The following is a 26,090-nucleotide window of genomic DNA, read 5'->3' as shown; positions in this document are numbered from 1 at the left end:
GTATTCCAGGGTTGAGATGGAAGATCAAAAGTGAGAAATCAAAGAGATCAATTAATTTGTAATGATCTGCTGCTTTTTGTAGTTCAGAAGAATCCAAACAGCCCTAAATCTTGGTTTAAAGGCATGTTGACCTATTAATCAAGAAAGGTCAGGTGGCTGAGGATGTCACCTTTTCAACTTCGGATCTGGCAGTGAGAATACATAATAAACTCTTTCATCCTTGAGACTCATAGCAGGTAACTCATGGCTTAAAATGAGTTTGTGAACCCAGAAAGATTTTCTCCTGATTAAGACACATCTTTCTCTTTACAACTAATTTCAGCCTGATCAATTTGTGGTTTCTTTTGTACGTAACCCATATGACTGATTAGAGTTGTGACCTTTTTTCCCAGGATAGCAGGTTTTATTTTAGTTTATTATAGAATATTTCTTTCGTACTTTCACAACTGTTTTCATATACACTTTTGATAGAGAATTGCCTGACCACTGATGATGCATTTATTAATTAAAAGAAGTAAACAAACCTTGATCCCTTAAAATCTTTAAGAAAACTCTTACAATATTTTACTACCAACTGAGTAGAATATCAGATGTAATTTGCACTAAAAAATCGTAGGCGAGACACTATTTTTTCTCCATGCATATTATGCTAATACACATAGGAACTGAATATTCTCGAGAACTGAGCCCAGGAGAATCTCATGAGGTTTAACTGGACCAAGTGCAAGGTGCTGCACCTGGGTTAGGGCAACCCCCAGTATCAATCCAGGCTGAGGGATGAATGGACAGAGAGCAGCCCTGCTGAGACTGTCTTGGTGATGCTTCTGGATGAGAGACTGGAATGCACACTCACAGCAGCCCAGAAAGCCAAACATGTTCTGGGCTGCATCAAAACAGCGGGGACCAGCAGGGTGAGGGAGGAGATTCTGCCCCTCTACTCTGCTTTGGTGAGACCCCACTTGGAGTACTGCATACAAACAGCTTTCATTTACAAAGATTCTAGGGAAAAAATTATAATATTTGGAATTTTTCCACACTACATTTTAATTTTCATTGACCTTTTGTCAGATGGCATTGTGAAAGTACGTATATATATATATATATATGTATCTACAGACATATATATGCATTCATAAGTATTACTTATTTTAAAAAGCTGCATAAGTATTACTTATTTTAAGTTCTGAGTTCTGAAAGGAATAAAATCTCACATTCAATAAATACTGGTATAATTCACAGCATAGGCAGGACATCAACCTCTTAGAGTGAGTCACCAAAATGGTTAGGGGGATGGAGCATCTCTCCCATAGGAAAAGATTGAGGGAATTTGGCTTTTTCAGCCTAGAAAAGAGAAGACTTAGGGATTACTTAATTGCTGCCTTTCAGTACCTGAAGGAGCCTTTAAAGAAAGTGGAGAGGGACTCTTTATATGGTCATGCAGTGATAGGACAAGGGAGAACGGTTTCAAAGTAAAAAGAGTAGGCTCTTTCACCCTTCAAAGTCCATTTCAGTAACTGCACCTTTTTCCAGTCCATAAAGTATTAGCATTAGTAGTCTGGTTTAATACAGTAATAAAATATGTCTAGCTGGAAAGGACCTTTAAGGCTCCTAAAACAAAAATAAAGCAAATGATTAAGCCCATGATTAGATGCTCCTTGAACTCTTACCACTTCCCTGGGAGGACTGTTGGAACAACTTACCATCCTTCTGCTGAAGAACCTTTTTCTAATATCCAATCTGAACTTCCCCTGACTTCAATCCATTTCCTTGGGTCCTGTCCCTGGTCACCAGACAGATGAGATCACCACCTCCCCTTCTGCTGCTCCCCTCAAGGAAGCTGTAGACTGAGGTCATCCCTCAGCCTTCTTTTCTGTAGGATGAACGAGCCCAGTGACCTCAGCTGCTCTCCTTATCCATTTTTCCTTCAAAACCTTTCACCGCCTTGGATGCCCTCCTCTGGACACACTCCAACAGCGTGATATCCGTATATTGCGGCTCCCAGAACTGCGCACAACACTCAAGGTGTACCAGCACAGAGCAGAGAGAGGCAATCACCCCTTGATGGGCTGGTGATGTTGTGCCTGGTGCTTCCCAGGGCGTGGTTGGCCCTTTGCTGCCAGGGCACTGCTGACTCTCATTCAACTTACCAGCAACCCAAACCCTCGTTTCAAGATTATCAATCAAGGTTAAAATTTAAAGCTCATCTAAATTGCCGTGCTGCTCCTCTGATAGCAGGAATTTTTGCTGTTGTTGTTGTTCTTTCCCAACTATATTACTTGAATTAATTATTTTTAAACTCACAGACAGTGGGTTGTGTTAAACAACTCTGTTCAGATGAGTTCAGATGATACAGGAAGTTCCTCAAACCTTACAGATATCTGGGAATAACATAGAGCTGCTGTACTGCTTTTAGCCTGTGTTTTCCACATGGATCTGTTACTGACTGGTGACAGAAAACAGGTCTTCAGACTATTATGTGCATCTTCAGACTAATGTGCATTTTTCCTCTTTCACTCCCTGCTTCTAGACTTTCCTTCCTTCTCTGCCCGGTTCTCCTTTCTTTTCTGCCTAGTTCTTTATTCTTTCATCTTGCCTTTCAGGTAAACTTTCTCCATTAATGTTTTCCTCATTCTACTATTACTGTTTTTTTAACTTTGTACCTCTGCAGTAGCACTCAAGATGCATTGAAAAAAGTTGGTACTATCCAGAGCAGTGAAACAGACAACGCTAACTACATTTTGTTGAACGAGTAATATTAAATTCAGATACTAGTAGAAATATTTGGGTAACCTTGATAAAGTATTTCTTTGTTTCATATGTTATTGGTAATTCTCCAGTAGTTCTGTACTACCTTTTCTGCCATGGTGGGAGTCTCCCATGATCCTTTTCTTGATTATTGGAAAGAAAAACTTTATTTTTTGATATTAAGAGAAAACAGAAGATAAAAACTTGTATTTCTCATTATACACTAAACTATACCTGACTACATTATAACAACAACAAAAGTAGATTTCTTGTTTTCTCAACAAGTGCAATGGAAGTCAGAACTGTAAGCTGAGTATGTAACTCCCCTTCTACATCTTCTTTGCATTTTCTGGTTTTATTGAATTTTCTGTTTTATTGAATCGAGTCTCTGTTATATGGTAGTGTTTTAATTGGATAGGGGCAGGTGGATTTTAGCCTTATATAACATTTGTTCTTCTTTTGTTTCCCTTCAGCATAGAGTTCCTATCTTGTTTTGTGCAGCATTACTAGTCAAAACGTCATAATAAACTACAGTCTTAGTTTAGAGATGCTCTAACATTTCTGCAGTCCTAGATGGAAGTTTTAATGAACTTTCCAGCAAAAATATTAAGATCCATCTATCATTTGCAGTGACTTTAACTCTTTTCTTCCCAGGACTTTTGATGCTTCTTCAGCAGATGTAGAATACCACATTTCAAGCACAGCTATCTAAAACCAGTGCAATTAATGTAAATTGCCTTCACTCAAGACCACTAAATCATTGATGGCAAACACATACTTAATTTTATGTTGACCCATGTGATTATTACTTGATTAACAATTTTCATTTACTCTGATAGTGCCACTATATTTCTGAACAATATTTACTTCCTAAATGCACAACAGAAGTACATGGAAAATGAAAGCAGAGATGAATGATGCAGGAGAAATATAGAAACATTGCGTCAATGTAAAAAAATTGAATTAGAGAGGCCCAAAGGTCAGGCACAGATGAAGACAGCAAGGGATTTGATAGGAAAGAAGAGTTTCTGTAAATACCTTGGAAGCAAATGCAAAACTTTTGAAAGATTTTGTGCACTGCTCAAAAAAGCTTTATTTGGCACAGTCTTTTGTTTATTATGTTTGGAGTACAAGTTTAAAGTGAAATACCAGAGTAAGCTCTACAATGTTACTGAAGGATCACTCTCTCCTATCTGTAATGGGTCATGACAATTGCAGGAGGTTTCTAAGGACTGGAAAAGTCAATTTTCATGTAAATCCCTAAGAAGAAGGATGTAGCTACCCATAGACTTGTTTGCCTCGACACATCCTGCACCACTAAAAACAGTGAGGATAATAAAAACTGGAACAGGTTAACAAGAGAAGAACGTCCACAAGAGATGATAATTAAAAATTAACTATGCATGACCTCAATGGTCTAACCTTGCAGTTGACCCTGCTTTGAGCAGGGAAAGTTGAATCTGTAATTTCTAGGATTTTAATGACTACAGTAAAAGAAGCAGCTCACTGTGCTTGTCCAGATACACCTGTCTAAACAAACATAGAATAAACACTACCAAAACTTTTCCAGTTATTTGAGATTTGGAATTTTGACTGCAGACCACAGAGAAGTAGAAAATTACATGTAAAGGTGTCCAAAGGTTTATTAGAAAATCTAAATAGGATTAGGGGTATTATTTCATGGTTAGTCTTCTTATGAGGGCATGTTTTCAGCTCAGGATTTATATACATTGTAGAATTGAATTGACAAATGTGAAATTAAATTTACTACTAAAAGGTATGCATCCAAACTTGAAAAGTGGAATTAAAAATAGGGGAAATGAAAGAAGCTAATTTACAAAACCCTATTATTTAAATATATGAATGAAGTTTCTGTCTGGTTTTACGTCTTAGCATTTGGAAAATAACTTTGGCTCTCCAGTCTTATATATTGCATTTTTTTTCTTTTACTCACTATTGTAGGAGTTGAAATATGGACTATTCAGCTTCTTTATTTAACAGGAATAATCTCTGTGTCCATATTCACTCAGGGCAAAAGGAACTTTGTAAGGTCCAAGTTGTTAAGATGCCCTTAGAGTATTCTTCTGCACCAAGTTAATTTGTGAGTTCAGAAATGCACTGGCTGTTTTTCTGACTTCCTGCTGGGAAACCATAATCCTGCTCTGAATTTAGTATCTCACCAGAGAAATCAGGATGCAAGCAGGAGATAGATTACTCTTGGTTTGCAGCCTTATGCAGAGTTCAGATGTAAAAATACTTGCTCACCTGGAAATTCTGAATTATTCTCTGTATTTTAATCTAAACTCTAGGACCATATTTTTATTTTCATGCATTAAATGAAAACCTATTTCTGAGATGAAAATCCCAATGAAGAAGAACTATTTTAAGTTTAATTTTTATCCAAAACCAAGTTTCATAAATACTAGCTGCTTCAATACCAGATAATCTTACAGAATTTTCGAAATTAAAGTGTTCAATAATTTTTATCCCAATAATTATAATTAAAAGTAAATAAGAATTTTTTAGTTCATTGAAAGGCACAGGTCATAGGAAGAAAGTATTCAGTATTCTATTCTAAGTGTCTGAGAGAATGTACAACAGACTTATCACAGGGTCAGGATCTTAAGCTAGAAATGATTCTGTTCAGTGTAGCTGTACAGCACCCCATTTCAGAAATTCACATTCTCTTCACATAAGAATAGCATCACAGCAGGGAGAATTGTTAGTCATACTCACCCATCAGTTTGCTAGTTGAGTGCTACTTGAACTTTTGAAAGCTGTACAAAAAACCCTCACCTTCAAAGCCCCAACCTTCAAACTCACCTTTTCCAGCCACTTACACTTGTGTTTAAAGAAAGAGGAAATAATCGTAAGGGGCAACAGGAAACACTGCTCTAAGAAATACACATACCCAACCACTGCCTTTTGTAATTTCAGTTCTTTATGCCAATCTCCTACCTGTGTGCAGGTATCTTGCGGTCCCCAGCAATCAGGATAACATCACAGAGCTGCTGCTGCTTCAGGTAGCTCTCCATTTTCCTGAAGGTTTGCTCTGCGTGGTGAACAGCCTGGTAGAATTCCTCGGAGCTGCAGGAATCCATGTCACAGTGGGGTGGCAAGGGGTGGCTGGCTCCTGACAGTCTGCAAACAACAAGAGAAACTCCAGGTTGGTAAGATGTGACCAAGTGTTGACTCCATCACAGCTTCTAGAACCTGACACATGCAAATCAATGCATCCTTTCCCTGTTCTCATCACTGGAAGTACAAGATAGAAAAATCTTACTGCATTGGGAGAGAAATAGAAAAGGCAATCCTATCTTTCCACTGATTGTGAGCAGTTCAAATTTCTCTCAAATTTCTAGTTTACTTTCTCAAATTCACATTCATTTTGCTCCCCTTGGGGAAGAAAAATAAAACTCTAATTGACTTAATTTGTAATGAATCCTGATTACTTTCCCAATGAAGAATTACATACTTAATTTTAATAAAAATATTTATTAATAAAAACTGAATTTAGCTTGCAAAGATAACGATGTCTACATTTAAAAAGAAAAAAAACAAAAACAAAAACCAAAGAATAAACAGGAGAAAAATGTTTTGTTTTGTTTTTCATTATATAGACATCTATTCCTAGTTTGAAGTTACTCAGTTCAGTGTTGCAGTAGAAACTCAGTGTCAGGAAGCACTAGTCCTTGAGGAAATTATGAAACTATGATAGAATTTTGAAAGAGTTCTCAACATAGATTATACCTTCTCTTTTACAAATATGTAATGAGATGGATTTAAATGAAAGCCTTAAGATTATATGTATGATTTATAGTGCTGAAAATGAAGGATTTCACAGATGAAGCTAATTTTTTATTCTTCAATAGATATATACAAAAGATTTCCATAATCAATAGAAGAGCAATAGACAACTTATCTTAGTCCAGCATATGAAACAATATTATAAATTAATTCAAAACAATCTCATTTTATATATTCTATTGAAATAGAAATATTAAAGAGCACATAAAAAACATTTATTATTTAGAACAATAATACAACAGTTTCCTTACTCAAGGTTTGAATTCAGTAGGTATTACACTCAAAAAAAATTATATTGAAAGATGTGTAAGAAAATGCAGTCTGCATTCCTGGTGCAGGAAAAAAATTGAAAAGTGCATAAAAATAATCTTAAACATCAGAATGAAATGCAGCTATAAAAATATAAATAAGAAAAAAACCCCTACATTCTTGAGACATGCTAGTGATTTGCTTCTGAATGATGTTTTGTACAAAAGTGTCCCACATAGTCTCCTGCAGTCACTGCACAGGGCTCAGCAGGTTTAAGGAGGAAGGGCTGATCCTGTCTTTCCATCACAGGAATCACTAGGCTTCACGGCACTCCTTTAAAGTAGCCGGAATCCTGCATAATTGAAGGTGACATGCAGGTAATTTCCCAGGGAACCAGCACAGCTACTTCTGTATCTCACTCCCCCATCACCCATTCTATGCCATGTACAGGTACTAGCTTAACAGAATCAGTTATGATTTAAAATTAAGTATAGTGAAGTTAACTTCACTTAAAATTAATTTAAAATAAGTAAACAAACTTTTGTAACATTAAGTTGGATAGCAAAAAATTATCAGTTGGTTTAAATTAGTCAATATTTTTATTTTTACACTGCAAAGGTTTTCATATACCTGAGCCTGTATATAGGAAACTGAACTGGCAAAATGTTACTAAATGTGATTTCTCAACAGAAGCAGTTACAAAATGATGATTTAGAAAGAACCATTTGCCTAATTCTGTTACAGGTAATATTGTTATACTGTCAAGTACTTAATACCAGATATTTCCTCCTGGATAAAACAAACACATTCATTCTGTGAGTGACGAAATTTGCATATGTATTCCTATCCAATCTGGATTCCAACCATGTTGATCAGATATCCAAGTTTATTTTCATATCTTTGGTTGATCAACTGATGCTTTCCCACAAAACTACTGACAGACCTAAGCTCATTAGAATGGGCAGTGGGCAGATATTTCAGCTATTTTTTTTCTTTTTCTTTTCCATTTTATGTTTGTAGCCATACATAGATTTCTTTAGTTTTATTGCTGGAGAACTAGAATGTCAAATAATTTACAAGAAATAAATTAATGCCTAATAAATGAGGTTGATAGGTTTAAACAGACATGTTTCTTCCTCTCCTTTAGAGAATTTAGAAGTGACAACAGCAGTTCTGAGAAAGGAAAGTAACAGGAAAGAGCAGATCTTAATGGGTTCATACTGTTTGTTAGTTCAGGAGGTAGAGCTAGGTTAGCTTAAATTTGAACAGATAGGATACTAGTCCTGAATCTTTTTGCCTATTTAAAATGCTGTCTTTCCCAGGTCAGAAGAAGAGAACTATCCTGACTGAATTTATGCTGGTCCTGTGAACTAAGATTGCACTGTTATAAGCTTAGTCTATTTTGTTCTTGAATTGCTAGGCAGTGTTTGCCACAAATTTTGCTTTCTCCTGCTAGCCATTTATAAGCAACACTTTCTACCCACTAACTCAGTGTTTCTGTCACTTTGCCAGTCAATAAATGCTCAAAAGCAAGCCACCAAAAACTAAAGCATATTTTAAATATTATCATGAAAAATAGCAAGCAATAAGCTTGGTAGAAGACAATAAGTTAATCTTCTATTTATTTTCTAAGAAAGCCCAGATAAAAAGCCTGCTACGTATCCTATTCAGTAGCTATCTCTGTTTCATTATAAATGCTCTGTCTGCATAATCAATGTTCTAAATTCAGATAGCAACTTGTTAAAGTAGGAATTAGTTAAAGCAAATACCATTTATAACCAATTATCAGTTTGTGAAAGGCATATAAAGGTGCTCCGGGCCAATTAGCAATATGAAAATCACATTGTCACTTTGCATATATTGCTCTTGTTTAGGTGCAGGGCACTCAAACCACATATGGAGTGAGAGGCTTTGTGATTGCATTCAGCAGCAATTCCAACACAAATTTGACTGAAATTTTCCTAAATCTTTCAAAACCCTTTTTAGCATTTGTGTACCTCAGAATCCTGAAATCAGTGAACTGGACGGACTCCAGTTTTTCAATAATCTTCCTCAGCTGGCAAGTGCAAAGCCTGAACTCAGTGTGGAAATTTCAAACATTTGGGAGTTGTCCAGCCTAAAATACTTTAAAAGACTTAGTTAATAGCACAAAAATAAGGAAATCAAACCTTTCTCAAGATTACAGTAATGCTACTGAAGGGTGACTGCAGTACGAGAATACTAAAAGGTTCACAAAAATTATCAACATTGCAAATAACCAATATTCTTTAAAGGTTTTTTTTAATGAAATGGCAAACCAGCGTGCATATTGCATAATAATAAAAAAAAATTTTAAAATCCACCTTAGCAAATTTGTACATCCTATTTTCACTGCTAAGAACAGTATCCTGCTCTTAAAAGAGAAATTATTAAAGAGCCTGAAGGTGTAGAGAAAAATCCAGTCTTTGAGCCATCACAGATATTAAAACAGTGTACACAGAAATAAAAAAATAGAGAATCAAAAACATCTGACTCCACAATGGTTCTCTTTTACAAGAAAAAAAACCACTGATTTGAAGAATGCAGAAATGAAAACCTTTAAGCTAAAGTGATGTCAAGGATTTAAAGAGAAAATGCCAAGGAAGAAAGAACTTCACACACAGATTTAGCTACCTATACCTTTCTTGTTAAGCAATTAGTAAAACCAGTAGTTCAACCATATCCTGAACAAAAGAACAACAAGAAATAGAGAATTTATATTACTTGAAATTATACCACATTTCTCTGTGTAAACAGAGGCTTAGATTTAGAAATATTTTCATTCTGGAAATTATATTCATAGAGGTGCAGAAAACAACAGATTCATATCACTGTGTATAGCAGAAAACTTTACAGATTACTTAGGTATTTTAAATACTCAATTAAAATACTTTGTTTCTTCATTCCACTGAAGGCCCTGGCCCCAAATAAAGAACTCTTTAACCAGAAAATGTCGTATAATTTCATCATTACTGGAATATTAAACCCTGTTTTATTTAGCAGTTTTTTTTTCAGCTTTCACTTATGCAGGATTGATCGCACAAACTTATCCAGAACCTGTTCAGTTTAATTTAGTGTATATTATTGGGTACATATCCAAAATACATAGTCAAGAAACAAAATATATCCAGTTCTTCAGTGAAAGAAACATTGATTTGCTATTTATAACTTGCAAAGCCAGAAGAAGTATTCCATATGTAAGAGTGGAAAAAAAAAACTTCACACAATTCATTCTCTAAAAATTATTTATTGAATGCTTAAAAATCAATAGCCTGTGGAATTGCACCATCTAAGATGGACTGTCAGAAGTCATGGCTTTCATTAGTGATCACTTGCAAAAAGGCAAGAGGGAGTTTCATAAAGACTTTAAGATTTCTTAGTGCAACAGCAAGGCTAAAAGTTCTGTTTGTGAACAAAATCTATTCTTTTAGTTCTGCTACCAGCAAACACGTCTACAACTACAGGCTCTGCCCAGAGTTTCGGCAGGTAGAAGTGCCAGATAAAAAAATAATCAGAATATCAAACAGGACTTTTTAATTTTACCAGATTCACTCAGAGAAGAATTGGTCCTGTCTCAGAGATCCCTTCTCTATGGAAAATAATAAAAAAAATTAAAGAATACAGTGAATATTATAAACTCATTCTATAGATAAACCTGCGTAATGTATACTTTACAATGGTATCTCCTCCTAAAGGCAATTTTTGAATCAAGATACTTGTAACTCATTCTTTGAACACCATAAGGCAAAAGACAGTCATAGGACACCTGTGTGCCCAGCAAAAGTGCAGCTGAATCCCCTTCTGTTCTGTATTTCTGTACCTCCTAAGAGTATTACCAGACACAAGAAACAAAATACTAAATACCAGTTTATTGTGTGATCCTGGACAAATTGTTTGAGGAGCTCTTCAGAAACATGGGAAGGACAATGAGAAGGGACTACTGTACCACATCAAACTGCTTCTATGGAGAAGAAAGAGTTCCCTTGTGTAGGAGCTGTATCGGATTTTATTAGTGGGGGTGGGTTACAGGGGTGGCTTCTGTAAGCAGCTGCTAGAACTTCTTACATGCCCAGCAAAGCCAATTCCAGGCAAATTTAAGATGGATGTGCTGCTGGCCAAGGCTGGGCAAATCAGAAACAACAGTAACACCTGCAGTCAGTGGAGAAGGAGGGGGAGAAGGTGCTCCAGGCTCTGGAGCTGAGGTTCCCCTGCAGCCCGTGGTGCAGACCATGGAGAGGCAGCTGCGCCCCTGCAGCCCATGGAGGTTCATGGGGATGCAGAGATCCAGCTGCTGCCCATTGAAGAGCCCAACACCACAGCAGCTGGGTGCCTGAGAGGAGGCTGTGAACTTGTGGGAGCCCTGTGGCACTGGCAGGGACCTGCAGGCCTGTGGAGAGATGAGCCCATGCTGGAGCAGATTTCGTTTCATAAGGTTTGTGATCTTTTGGGGGACCCACGCCGGAGCAGCCCATGCCTGAAGGGCTGCAGCCTGTGGAAGAGTCACTGCCTGTGGGATGGACTTATGGTGGAAAATTGCATGGAGAACTCTCCCCAGGGAAGGGAGAATCAGTTCAAAATACTCTCAGTCAGCTTTTTTCTGATCCTCCACCAGATAATGGTCTAACTTAAGCTACAAGCATAGACCTCTCTATTGCCAGTGGTGATTAACCAAAACATAAAAATCCCATAGCCTCCTGAAATACCAGGGTTTTTACATTTCAGTTCTTTTTAAAATGTCTTAATTTTGCCTTTTTTTGTTGCAAAAATAAAAATTCAAATACAATTAATAATTAATAAATTAATAAAAAATTTAATTGTTCTGAAAGCAATTACTTACAGAATTCAGTAATATTGATGACAAATGCTTTAACTTCCCTCAGTCTTCCCCCATTTTTTTCCAGATTTTATTATTTTTATTGATGAAATGAGTTTGTTTCATGTCCTATGCCTTAAGAACCACTTAAACTGTTAGGATGTTTGGTTCATTCTTTAGGTATTCAATTGATCCTTTATCTCTGAATACTTTTTCCATCTTTTATCCTCCACAGTCTTCTAAACAACTACTTCAAGCTTCCTATTTCCTCTTGTCTTTCTCCACAGTCCAGTGCCCAGTGTTAAAAATAGCATAAGCCTTTGCACACCTCTACTAGTACTCCTACCAATATTGAGCTCTTCTTTCTGTCAATATTATTTTCAGCACCTCTCTCCAATAGTTACAGCTCCCAGCAATTTAGGGAATAAATGGGCTCGGCAGTCCAACACAGTTTAGACTGATATTCAAAAAATGGAATTTCCAAATAAAGACAGAGTGAGCATCAACAATTATCAATAGGATGATTTCAAACTTTCAAAAAATTAAAATATCATAATATAATACTTGCAGAAAAATTAAGTATATGTAAAATTTGAAGTTTGTTGGTTTGGCAGTTTTAAATTAAGTCAAAGGTTCAGGGGTTGGGATGAGGGGGCTTTTTTCCTTTTTTCTACATTGTAATACTTTTATTTGACAAGGTAAAAAAGTTTCATTTTGATATTGTTTTACATTACAACTATAAACTGTCTTTAAAGATATACCAAAATACTTATCTTGTAAGGATAGCTTTTATCAATTTTATTCACTTAAGAATTTTCAGGAAAAAATAATGCATAAAAGTACTCTGATATGGAAGCTTCCAACCGAAAATTTACAGGTCTGTGCTACTAATGGAGATATTCACTTTCCAATTTATGTATTCTGAGAGGTAAAATGAAAGATAGCTCAGACAGAAATGGTGCCATTACTGAGAAAATATCCATTTTATATAACCTTTCCAGTTAAAAAAATTGTTAGCAACTGTTTTGCTGAAGTTAAGCAAAATTCCCCAAAGATGATTTGAGCAAAGAGCAAGTTTGTGGAACTGACTTAGTTTCACATATGATAATTGATTCAATTTGGTCTTTTAAGATTAATTTTGTATTTTGGAGGAGGTTTTTGTTTGCTTCATATGCGTGTGTGTGTGTTTTTGGTTTAATTCAGAATTTCAGATCTCATTTTAACAGCATTTGAGACACCTAATTTATGACTCTAAAGATCACTCAAAAATCACCATCACAAGCAAAAACCCAGTTAATTTGGAGATATTTAATTTACTAACAATCAGAACAGAGGGATAATGAGAAATAAAACATATCTTTAAACACCTTCTCCAATAACTCGCTTTTTCTGGGTTTAACTTCACTCACAGTTTCTCTGCTTTCTCCCCCTCAGAAGCACAGGGAGATGGGGAATGGGGGTTGCAGTAAGTCATCACACTTTGCCACTCCTTCTTCCTCAGGGGGAGGACTCCTTACACAGAATTCACAAAATCACAGAATGACTGGGTTGGAAGAGACCTTCAAGATCATCAAGTCCAACCCATGACCTAACGCTCAACTAAACCATGGCACCAAGTCCCACATCCAGTCTTTTTTTAAACACACCCAGGGATGGTGACTCCACCACCTCCATGGGTAGAAAATTTCAGAAATTTATCACCCTTTCTGTAAAAACTTTTTCCTAATACCCAACCTATATTTCCCTTGATGAAGCTTGAGATCGTGTCCTCTGGTTCTGTCAACTGCTGCCTGGAGAAAGAGACCAACCCCACCTGACTACAGCCACCTTTCAGGAAGTTATAGAGAGTGATGAGGTCACAGTCTTGCCCTGCTCTGGCCTGAGGTCCACCACCAGCAGCAGGTGGATTTCTGCTGCATCATGGACCTCCATGTGTTGCACCACACACTGCAGGGGAATCCCAACTCCAGGGCCTGGAGAACATCCTCCTCCCACACCTGCACCGACCTTGGCATCTGCAGGGCTGTTTCTCTCACAGGTTCTCACTTTTTATTTTTTTCCCTGAAAACCCAAAATATCTAAATCATGACTAAAAAATTATAAATACAAAAAAAACCCCTAAACTAAAAGTTTGTATTTAAAAGTTTGACTGATAGCTGAGTTGCCACACAGGATCTAAGACATTAAATATTTTGTTCTATTTTGTTCTGTTCTGTACAACATCCACCAATCAAAGGAATATTTTATTTTTTTTAATACTTTTTCAAATCCATTGCTTCTTATAGTGTCCTTGAAAAGTAACTAAGATCTCATAGTGTTTCTCTCACCATGTAAAGATACAACAATTTACTGTAGTGTAGCACAGCAGAAAATTCATACCTAAAACCATTCTCACGCTTCCTGAAACTCATTTCAACACAAAGATGATCATTTTATAAACTCTATTTCAAGTTCCAAGCACTTCCTAAAATCCAGAGGAAAGTGTTGAAGGAAAGCTGATTTTTTAAGGTTCATCATACTGGCTGTGCCAGGCACCTGACAGGTATAGTAATAATGGTACCACTACAAACCTCTGTCACAAGTTAGCAGCCATCACACTTCCTTGACAAATCACACTTTCTGCCCTCCATCCCATATCTTCAACTTATTCTGCCTCTAAATAGTCTTGCTATGCAACAGAAAAAGATGCTGGTTGGACTGCTCTCTCCCACACACAGCTAATGCTGCATCCATCCACTGCTTTTTCAGCTTTGCATGCCCAAATAGAGGGAGCAGTTTGTTCCAGCTGTTCCTGGAAAACCAATGATTAACTCAAACAGAGTTCTCCTAGCTAAACACAGTCACATTTTAATGACTGGGAAACATACTGATATATTTTACACATTCACATTGCTGACAGAACTTTCTATTATATTGGATCTTGCTGAATGAATTTCTTTTTTGTATCCTGAAGAATACAGGAAACAGAGAGCCTACAAGTATAAAAGCCCTGCAAACAGATACTAGGTGCATATAAACTCACACTATTGAAAAGTTACAGGTCTGTACAACTAATGGGGACATTTCCTTTCCAATTTAGATATTCTGAGAGGGAAAATGAAGGGCAGCCCAGGAAGAAATGGTTCAATTACTGAAAAAATCCATTTTCTATAACTCTTCCAGTTGAAAAAGGTTTTAGCAACTGTTTTCCTTGTGCTATGCAAAATTCCCCAAAGCATGCTTTTAGTAAAATGCAAGTTCAGTAATAGGCAATTTGTTTCCGGAAAGGAGGGAACACATTCTTCCTGAAAACACAATACAGAAAAAAACTACACAGGAAACCATAATTTTTAAATACATACACTCAAGAACAATAAAGAACAATCAAGAAGCACAACCTCCTTTTCTGAATGTGCTGACAATAATATTTCTCTGTTTCTAGCTCAAGACTCAAGCAAGGCTGCTTCATCAGAGTACCACCCAGATGCTCTGCTTTCCTTCCCTCTTTCCTTTTACTACCATAGCAGTAGACAAAATTCCTGCTGAAAGAAAACAACTTTGATTTAGACCAGGAATAACTTTTTTTTAGAAGTAAAGTACTTCTTTAGATAGGCACTCTTTCTCCATTATTCCCCAATCCCATCAAAATCATTGCCCTCATTCACCATGATCAGTTAATGAAGATTTTGACTCTAAGTTGAAATAATAAATAAATAAAACTGCACCACTGAAAAAATGAAATCCCTTATATTTGTGAGACTGTTTGCTTCTCATTAAAAAAACCCCAAAACCAAAAGTTGATTTATTGTCTTCCAAGCCTCTTATGCTCCTATGGCAAATAAATACATAGAACAGAAAAGTGTCCAGGCAGTATCCATCACAGGCATCAAGTAGCCACAATGCATTCATGCATATTTTAATTACTCAGTTGTTAATATAATGGGAATACATCAGCTCCATTATGAAGACAGACTGACACCATAAAACTTTTTTAACACTCTGGTTAAATATTTTTTAGCATTTTATGATTCCCCATTTCTACCAACCAAAAGTTGAATGAAAAGAATTATTAGGATTCGGAAATTCAAAACTTAATTTAACTTAACCTCAAATTCCCTACAGAAGTGGAAGTCCTCCCAGTGGGAGTTATCATCTGGAAAGTTTGAGACAAATGGTAAGACTGTTGTACAGGAGGCTAATATTACTGCCCTGAGCAGTTAAATGCCTGACAAGCAGAGGAAGAAAACCAAGAAATAGGTGCCATAGTGAAAATGAGAAAATTTTCTTTCCTTTCTTAATAGCTCAAAAAATTAATGGAAATGTATTGTATACCACTATGCACTATCAGCTGAGTAGAGCTAGCAAAACCACAGGCTTCAGTCGCTCACAAAGCACAGACTTTCAGTTTCCTCAATGCCCAGTTGTTAAAACATCTTATTCCAGATGACAAACTGCACTTAGCCTTTGTGGTTTACCTAAGTGGTCAAACATAACACAACAAAGTAGTTCTCCTACATCATTCAAGTATCACCACCCAGCACTTATGGAAATGCTTCCAAAGAGAATAAGATTTTTACAAACATACACACTAAAAACTCAGAAACTGATGAAGCCAACACTACACGCAGGAGAGTTTTCTAATACACTATGGAGGAAAACTCCCATATCTTTCAGGGAGCTCTGGGTATAATTCCATAACCAGCTGCTATCAGTACTGTGGATTCTTCAAGAACTGCCACTTTAAGACTACATAAAATCAGTGCCAGTACCACTGACATAGAAGCTCTCTTCTATTCCATGCTACTCAGAATAATCCAACTTCAGATTATAAAAGAGACTTGATTTACTAGCGAGACACCTAAAATAGAGCTGCTTTTGCTTCCTTCTGCAACAGTGCCCTGTCTTCTGAATGGATGGCCTGCATTGTGCCTAAGAGAAATGCTGGTGTCATGTGTTAACTATCCAGACATGATGAATGGCCATTTCTATATGAATAAATGAAGTAAATTAGCTGACACAGTTATTCAGAGTGGGCACAAAAACTTACAAGGATGCACATCTCTTTTTTATTAAGAGACATTTTCTTCCAACATTTAATTTGTGACATAGTGACTTTATATAAACAGAAGTTATATATGTGAGTGATAGCAATGACATTCAAAAAAGGATAAACAAGTGTTTTATGAATATTGAGCTTAGGACACATTTCAATAAAATTTCATTGTGCTACTATTTTATGTGCTGATATTCCACAGCGTAAGTAGCATGTCAGAGCTTAAAACACATTATAACTGAGATGGAAATCACATCATAGACCACTGGAGGCTGAATGTTTAAAACTCCCAGATGAAAATTCTAGTTCAGTTAAGTACTGCACTTGGTGAGGTGGGAGATCACAACACACCTGCCCTTCAGTAAACTATGAATGATTCAGCCCATGTCCTGTTGCAAGACAAGCTTTTATAGAGCTTGCAGCATTCAGTGGGAAGCAGCATACAAACTCTTCCTGCTATTTATTACAGATCTGTCAAGTGTCATATATCTTTTGGCAGCTCTCTCAAATTTCACAGCACCTGTAAATCAGTGAGAAAGATATGTCTGAAATACAGAAATAAATTGTAGGTGATTTTACCCTGCTGTTTTGAAGTGTCAGTACATTTTTTTGCTAATCTTGAAAACACCAATTAAAATTGACAATTTGGTGAATCCTGTCTAAGATGAACTTGATGGTTGCAGTTTCTACACTGCAGGATCACTAAAACACTGAATTTAACTCGCAAGCAATTAAATTCTACATATTTCATAATAGCTACCACTCATTAACCCAAGCTGTGTTCTTCATCCTATGATCAATATGAAAAAGGTCTAATGAATTTTTCATATGCATGCATGGTGGCACAAACACCTAGCCATTAATACTGCTTTTGTCTACTGCAGTATTTGTAAAATTACTATCTAGAGAGGCTCAAATCCAGCAAGAAGAGTGATATGCTAGACTGAACCAAATAAAAAGGTAAGTACACATACATCCACATTAAATACAGCCCTTAATTTGAAAATTTGTAGGTATGAAACCTCCAGTCAAAGCCTCACAATTATGTACAGCTACAGAGCGCTACAGAGCAGCCTGTGGCATAATTAATGATTACCTCACAGAACTGAAAAAAAAAAAAAACCCAGTGTTATGTTTTTCCCAGATTACTGATTAGAATTTTTTTAAATGCAAAATGTGACACAAACAGTAAAACAAAACTTAGAATTCTGATTTTATTTTCATTAAAGCAAAGGTATTTCTTTGTATCTCTCTGCCTTTTGCTTAACTTTTCTTGAAAGATGAGGTAGCTGAAATACTTCTACTCTCTCCTTCAGAGATCAGTCTGTAAAACCTAACGTAAGACCTTTCCCTGGAGAAGGAATCAAGAGCAGAGCATTAGTGCTCTCACCACAGATTTAATTCTAAATAGCACAAAGAAGCCAGACCTTAGTGATCAGGAATTTTGCACTTTTTTCTCATATCTTTGGAGAGATACAGATATGAGACAGTTCTGCCTGCTAGTCTGACACAAGTGGAGGTACTTCCAGCCATACACAAAAAAAACAAGCTATAAAGAAAGGTGTATCTTTTTGTTTCACCTGCCCTAAATTAGCTAGTTTAGGAGGACTTGAAGTGTGATGGCTTTTATGGATCTCTATTGAAGTGAAGGGAGACGACCCATCTTTGTTGATCAGCATCGACTCAGATTTATTGATCAAATCAGTCACCTTTTATAGCAATGTTAATTAAGATCATGCATATTGCAAAATTCGAGCTCACGATAGGCTACAGAGAAAACTCTAACCCCTCCTTTTGTTTACAATACCTGTGGTTTGCTTATTGAAACCAAGATTAGTGTTCTCACTGTGATATGAAAAGTTCCCAAAACCTTCATATCTGCTCCCAGAGCAGCTATCTGTTCCCAGAGCAGCCAAGGACAGAATGTTTACCTGTTATGAGAAGACTGTCTGAGAATCTTGTTGCTTATAGAAAATGTGCCTGAGAACCTACTTATTTACAGAATCAAGCCTGGGAGCTGCTGCTTTACAGCTGCCTTTTCACTTTCCCATCAGCTGTATACCTTCATGGCCTCTTTCTTTAAGCCACGTTTGAACCAGGCTCTCCACAGATCTCCATTTTGTGGTACTTAGCCTTTTGTATTAAGCATTTAAGGAACCCAAGGATCTTTTTTCACCATGGGTACCCATCCTTAGGCCTTTCAGCACTGAACATTGCAGCAACAGTCTCCTTTGGAAGCTGAGCTACTGTGATGACAAAAGGAATGTCTAGATTTCTGAATATGCAATGTCTACATTTCTACCTACATTCTATATAATGTAACACTGGTATAAGTGAAAAGGAGTGCCCAGGAGTATTGTGTAACAACACTGATTGCTGTGTATGCTTCCCATTTTTTCTTAGGCTATTACATCACAATTGTTTTGAGGCCATTCTCTTTCTTTTTCTTTCCCATTTTATATTTAGATATAGAACAAGAGAAACAAACTGCAGGTCATATACATAGAGAGTAAACCTATTCACATCTTTTGTGAATCTTCTGTCACATCTACTGTCTCAGAACAGCTTTAAAGCATGATAGCAATGATTATTTGGTATTTTTCCTTTAATCCATATGGAATATCCATGAACTTGTCAAGTATTTTAAAAATACCCACTTGTGTTACAAAATATGTAATCCCCTAATTTTTCAGGTCTACACAATTGTAAGCATTCACTCCTAACTAGCTTCAGTGAACCCCACACTATTTCAAAATTAAGAACTACTGACTAGAATAAGATTAATTTTAATTAGACTCATTATAAACCAGGCTAATTTGTACTGCATCTCAAAAAGTGTCTGCCTAGTCAAGTCTCAAGTCTATTTGGTTTTTTTCTTGCATGAACTCACTTTTGCTTTCTGAATATGTGCTTTCAAATGTCAAGCTAATTTTAGTACATATGGAATACTTTTCAGGGCCTTCCATTCCCTGACTATCTGAATCAAACTTCATCTATGTAGAATAGTGTAGCTGTGAATTACAGTACTAATCAAATAGTAGTTAAGACCTGTGACTGATAGGTTTTTTATACTTCTTTCTATAACTTTGGGATAAAATAAAATTCTAGCTCAAATACACTTGAAAAGACAAAAAATTAAAGTTCATACCATTCATAAAGAATTAAAAATATTACATCTTTAAGAATCCCTGCAACCTCAATTAAGTTACCAAGCAGCGTCAAGATATGAATGACAAAGTCAAATTTGGAACAATTTTTCAAACTTCTGAGATAATTCTTAAATCAACTAAATAGTTTTATTATGGGATATTCATTCAACACAATTAATGTGATATTCTTGGGATCCAGTACCTCTGGAAATACACTTAAAAATGACTAGTGATTGTACAATGTGACTTTACTTAGTTCTATAGTCATACAACTTATTGAAGGAAAACATCTGAAACTATGCAAAAATCTATTCGAATTATAACTCAATGTTCTCTTCACCATAATACAAGGTACTAAAATACATTGCATTGATAACTCTATTATAAAAACATTATATTGCTATAAATATTAAAATGCTACAAAATATAGCAGTACATTTGAATACTATAACTTAATAGTCTTTCTTGAGCAATCTAATATTCAGAAGAAATGAGAAGATTAATATATAAAAGCAGAACAAAAATGTAATCAACCCACTTTAAAAATGTCTGTAACACTGTTTATGTCTGTACCCAAGATTAGAAAGATTAGAAAGATTTTGACTGATTTGGCATTCTTTGGATGAAATGTAAATACAATAGAACACACCCGAGGAGTGCCTTAAAAATAAATAAATAAGTGCAAACTTCAATTATTTTTTTTAAACTAGAAAGAATCCAGACATTACCCAAATTCAGTAATAAATGACATTTTAAAGCCTATTTAGATGAAAGTAGTCCTACTTAAACAAAAAAAGCTCTAAGATTTAGTGCTGTTCCTTCATATGACTCAGAAGATAAAGAAAGTCCTGCCCACTGCAAGGAGCATATTTCTTAGGCCTCAGACTTGAACAAGCTACTACCAATGTCCCTCTGGGATTAAACAACCAAAGGTCATGAAGATTGTAATCAAGTAGGTACCACATTCTTTTAGATTCATATTTAGAAGGTTGTGGGTTTTTTTACAACATCAGTTCAAATGGAAGTTATGTCTATAAATACATATATGTATATATACAGTCTTCAGCTGAGTTTTCTAGTGCATTTTCAAAATTGTAAAATTAAATGAAATCAAAACAAATATAAAATGTTAAAATAAACTAAATATCCAAAAAGTGAAAAGTCACTGTTGCACAAAGACCTATAGATTTACATAAAATTTGCTTTTGCAACAAATCAAATTCAGTAATACATAGAACAAAACATAGAGGCTCAACAAATATTCTTCTTCAACCACTTGAAATCCAGTCAAACTACAGACATACTAGTATAATTATAGTGAATCAATTACAATTGTTTACATCGGTGCAACAAAACCAGTCTTATTTCATGTCTAACCTCACCATGTTTCATGTAGAGCCCAACTGAATGTGCTAGCACAGGGTATCTCTGAGAAACCTTTTTGCCTGTAAGGTTATTGGGACTGTTCACTTCTATCCTCAAATTTGAACAGCTCTAGGGCAATCTCATGTCAGCAAAAGGGACATGGTAGGTTTATCTCCTCAGGGTTTGCTGCTGTGTGGCAAAACTCTTGCTACCAGAGTATTCCTCCATATCAGAAGTCTGAGGGGGAGGGAAGAAGTAAATTAATATGAAATCCTGCCCTTAGGATTAAATAAAATAATAAAAGTAATAAAAATTAATAAAATAAATAAAATAATAAAAACTAAATAAAATTTTAAAAAGAAAATTAAAGAATCAGATCAGAACCCCCATCTATAAGTAATTGTTTGCGTCTGAAGCATTTTAAATAGCTCTATGATTTGTACTGACTGCCTAGTCCTGTGCACTGCCCTGGCAGGTCCATTATTTATTCAATTCAACAGCTAATATTCATTAGCTATAAAACACATTATCTGCTGCCATATCCATTTATTTGCTTGAGATTATTTTGCTGAAAAGCCCTTTCCAGTCATGACTGAATGTTGCCATATTTTTGGCAGCTGTAAGACAAAAGAGAAGGCATTAATGCTGTAATTACTAGCCTACCTCTAAGAATGATCATAGATATGACAATTTTTCACTATTGAAACTGATGAGCAGTTTACAAAGTGCATATTTAAAGAGCCTTAATTGTGAAATTCATTTCGTTTAGTTGTCACTTAAAAAACTAACTTGTATAAAAAGGTTTTATAAGTGGAACACATCAAACTATCATACACATGCTTAAGGGCAGAATGTGACAACTTGGCAATGTTATGGCTCAGTCTCTTGGCCAGAGAGGTCTGTAGGCTACAAGAGCTTTGCTGACAGCTTTCTTCCTGTACCTGAGCAACTTGCATTCACAAACTTAGCAGACAAATCAATCCTTGTAACCATGACCCACGTCCGATTAGGAATGCTGTAAAACAAACACAAAGGTATCTGCCAAACTTCTTAATGTGAAGCAAAGATAAATTGCCTACCACTGGACACCATGCAATATTTTCTTTTAACAGGAAGTAATGTTAACTAGAATTACTAGAATGAACAACAATTGCTTGATTATGCATTTTTTTCAGGGTTTATCAAAAAAGACCCTGACAGCTCCAGTTTAAAGTCAAGAAACTTTACTCCACATCAGTAAATTCCCAACACAAGTTTTTTGGGGTTTTTATTAGTAGAGAGGACCTTTAACTTCTCACTAATGAAAGATTAAGGCGGCATACTTGTATTTTTTATGCATGTTATGGTGGAGTACAATTTCTTTATTTCCAAATTATTTTGACAATCCTAATATTCGTTATCATCACATTTTAATAGCCAGAAGCTAAAACAAGAGCTACTATTAAACAGAGCAACAAACCAGGCTATCTTGTCTGTAGACTGTGTGGCCATAATAGAGCAGTTACTAATAAATGTTTGTTAGAAAACTGCAATCATGCATACTATATATTATGAAATTAGGTAAAATTGTGTATGAGACTGGCTCTTATTAACAAAATACACCTGCTAATGATTTTCATGTCTGCCAAGATTTGCTATGATGGAGAATTCAATTTGAAAAATCGTGCAAGCCCACTAATTTTTGGGCTTCTCAGCTGTTGTATTTAGGCATCTGTCAAGGATGCATTATGCTATTGGCACAGATTTCCAGGATTCATATTTCATTGAAACTTGTCCAGTGTGCTTGACGTGATCTTTTTTTCTCACTGTCAAAAAGACCGATTCATTCATCCTGTAATGATATGAAATCTCTCAATCATAACATGAAATTGCAACAGATTGTAAAATACCAGTCATTCTTTCTAGACAGAGCTTTCTGATTTAAAACGCCACCACTGACAAGGCATCAACAGAAGTTATTTCAAAGGTACAAGCAACGCTGGGAGGAAAAAGCCCCACAAAACAGAACAAATGAACCAACTCTGAGTTTTCTTCCAAAACTCTGCCTATTCAAGATTATGCTACTCATGCATGTATGGAAGAATCTCATCCCTAAAACATCACCAGAATATCTAAACACTCAAAAAGCCTAACTTCCAATCATTATATGCTGCCTCTTAAAAAAAATCTTAAAATAACATTTCATTATCACTTTTCTTGCTTTCATTATAGTATGCTCACCTTCCTTAAGCAATTTATGATGACTTTATCATTATGGGTTTAATTTAACACAAATTCATTAGTAAATTATATATGTGCATGGCTAGCACAAGTATATAATTAAAAAATTTCATGCACAATATCATTCTATTTACAATAAAAGACAGTAAAAGGTTATTGGTTTGTGTTTTATTTATTCACTTTGTTCCTTGGCAATATATTTTCTGATGATTTAAAATCACTGGGTTTAATAAAAATTAAGAAAAATCAATTTAGTACATAATTTCTCAAGCAATTCAGATTATAAAAATATTTAGGAAATCATTTAACACATTCGTTTATTTAGCAAGTTGATTATACATGACAGAACTCCTAATTCTGCGGAAAACCTTCTGCACTGTTGCTGAAATGCAAAATAAGTTTAAACTAATATTGAACTCAAAGGTGCATCCATTCCATATTCTTGTGTTACAAATCACACATCACAAATTTACCTTAATACCAAAATGATTTCATTGAAGTGCTTGTCAATTCCAATGCTGTGCTGTTATATTTAGGATACAACTGCAATATCTGAAAACACTTTTGTTCTAATAGGAGTTCTGAATGGTGGAATGCACACTGCTGTGTCACCTTAAGCTCACTCCCCACCACACCCTGCTCCCTCAGTGGGATGGGGAGGAGGATCAGAAAAAGGTAAAACATGTGGGTTGAGATAAGAACCCACATATAATAGTTGCAATTAAGTTATGATTATCAATAATTATAGCATAGTCATTAAAAGAAAAGAGAGCATAATAAAACCCAGGAGAAAGAAGTTATGCACAATGCATCTTCTGGATGTCTCCAGCACCCAAGTTCAGACACCCCATCGCCCAGTTTCTGGCACCTGGATATACCACAGTCAAAGGCCACTCTGCTTGCTGGCACAGCCCCTGCATTCTTTATCTCACACCACAAAGAACCTTGATTTTGTTCACCAATTCAAAGTGTCTTAATGTAAGACACATTAAAAAGTTACGGAAAAAACATGCCAATGGCAATTATTGGAAAAACAACCACAAGAGTGCTTCTGTCTCAGGTAAAAACACAGTAATCCTCAGGCTAAGAAAGTTTTCCTCACATGAGCACCATATAACCCTCTTCAAGCAGTAGAGGACAAGAAATCCAAGTATAGCATTAAACATTTTCTTACAGTCCTTCAGTGGTAACCTGAGACACAGAAATTGGAGGGTACATTTCCTTAAAAGAAAAGAAAAACCTGGCTTTTTACCTTTCATTTTCCACACTCCAGAAAAACTATTGAATGAAGAGAGGGAACAGACCATTCAGGCATCTGATGTGCCAGAACGTTTTCTCTTCAGGGTTTTCCTTTGACTTTAATCTATTAGGCATTTATATATTTTGTGTAAAATACATTTTGTATGTGTGAGTTTTCATATTTATATGTGCATATGATCAAACATACAGACACATATACATGCACAAAGAGCTTCGGCATATCACATTTAGCTTTTAGTTTAACACAAAAAATAATCAGTGCAATTCAAAAGAAGGAGTGAAAGCAAAATTGTATAAAGCACTGTTAGCAGTACTACTGAGCTACACATGTAGGAGGAACTCAATAAGGTCAGGAATAATCTGTGAAGTTTCAAGTGGTTCACTGTCAAGTTCATCTAATTGAAATGCATTTTGCACAATAATTATGACCGTAGCTGTCAGATCAGAACATGGCTTTTCGATCTCCTCTAGCCTGGATAGCTGTAATTAGTGATTCTTCACAATGCTTTGAAAGGAAAAAAACCCCAAACTTCCAAGGATGCATTGTGACCTGACTGCATTGTAAGCTGCATCATCTGCGTATTAAATTCCAGGTACAGTTCAAGATGGTATTATGGGTCTCAAGGACTGTGTGGTTAAGACATTAGTTCTCAGAAGATACCAGTAATGCACTGTACATCAGTTCAGCCAAGTTCAGTTAATGAACTTTTAGTAGCATTATCTCAATTGGATTTTGTCAAACTACTCTCACAGATTTTAGCTCACCTAATTTTGAAAAATGAAAAAATAAATTTCTTACAATGCCTTTTCATATGTGATACATTTGGGAAAGGCATTAATATGCAAAGAACTGACTGCTTTAGAGTTCTTGCATTCAAAATGAAAACATTAAGAGATTAAGAGATTAACACTAATGTAGCACATTATGACTTCATATGACCCTTCATACTAATTTACTCTTCCTAACCTAATATTTCTATTAAACTCAAATATTATCTAGGTAAAGTGTGCATATTCAACATCATTGTTCTTTAAAAAAATGCTATCACTACTAACTGGATTTTAGTATTGGAGAAGCTGTGTCATCAATACATGAAGATGTATTTGCAAAAATCCTGGCCAATAAAAAAATGATGCAATAAATGCCAGAATTAACCAGATCATGTTTGTAGCTCAGGAAAAGGCTGTATTTTCTGTAAATACCGTAATGTAGGCAAGCAAAAAAAAACCAATAGCTTCATAAATATTAGTAAACAAAATATATCAGAAGCTGTGCCTTGGAATAGTTAAAACTTAGAGTCATAAAATTAATTAGGTTGGAAAAGACCCTTAGGATCATTTAGTAGATTTCTTCTTTGCTTTCCATCATGGCATGGAGGTGAGAAGCAACAGGGTTTAGTATTTTGACAGCAGGATGGATCATATTTTGAAA

The 26,090-nt window shown here is 35.7% G+C and overlaps 1 protein-coding gene across 2 annotated transcripts in view; it reads right to left on the bottom strand.

The window, feature by feature from the left end:
- The window catches only part of KLHL1 (kelch like family member 1), a 185,851-nt gene that overhangs the window by 122,197 nt on the left and 37,564 nt on the right, over nt 1-26,090 (bottom strand). For both annotated transcript variants that reach the window (XM_058045329.1, XM_058045330.1), the window contains exon 2: nt 5,704-5,886. In XM_058045329.1, the coding sequence (XP_057901312.1) occupies nt 5,704-5,886 (183 nt within the window). The remainder of the gene's footprint in view (nt 1-5,703; nt 5,887-26,090) is intronic.

Source organism: Melospiza georgiana, chromosome 2 (assembly GCF_028018845.1).
Source record: "Melospiza georgiana isolate bMelGeo1 chromosome 2, bMelGeo1.pri, whole genome shotgun sequence".
NCBI lineage: Eukaryota > Metazoa > Chordata > Aves > Passeriformes > Passerellidae > Melospiza > Melospiza georgiana.
Note: the sequence above shows the minus strand (reverse complement) of the source record. Positions and strands in the feature narration are given on the sequence as shown.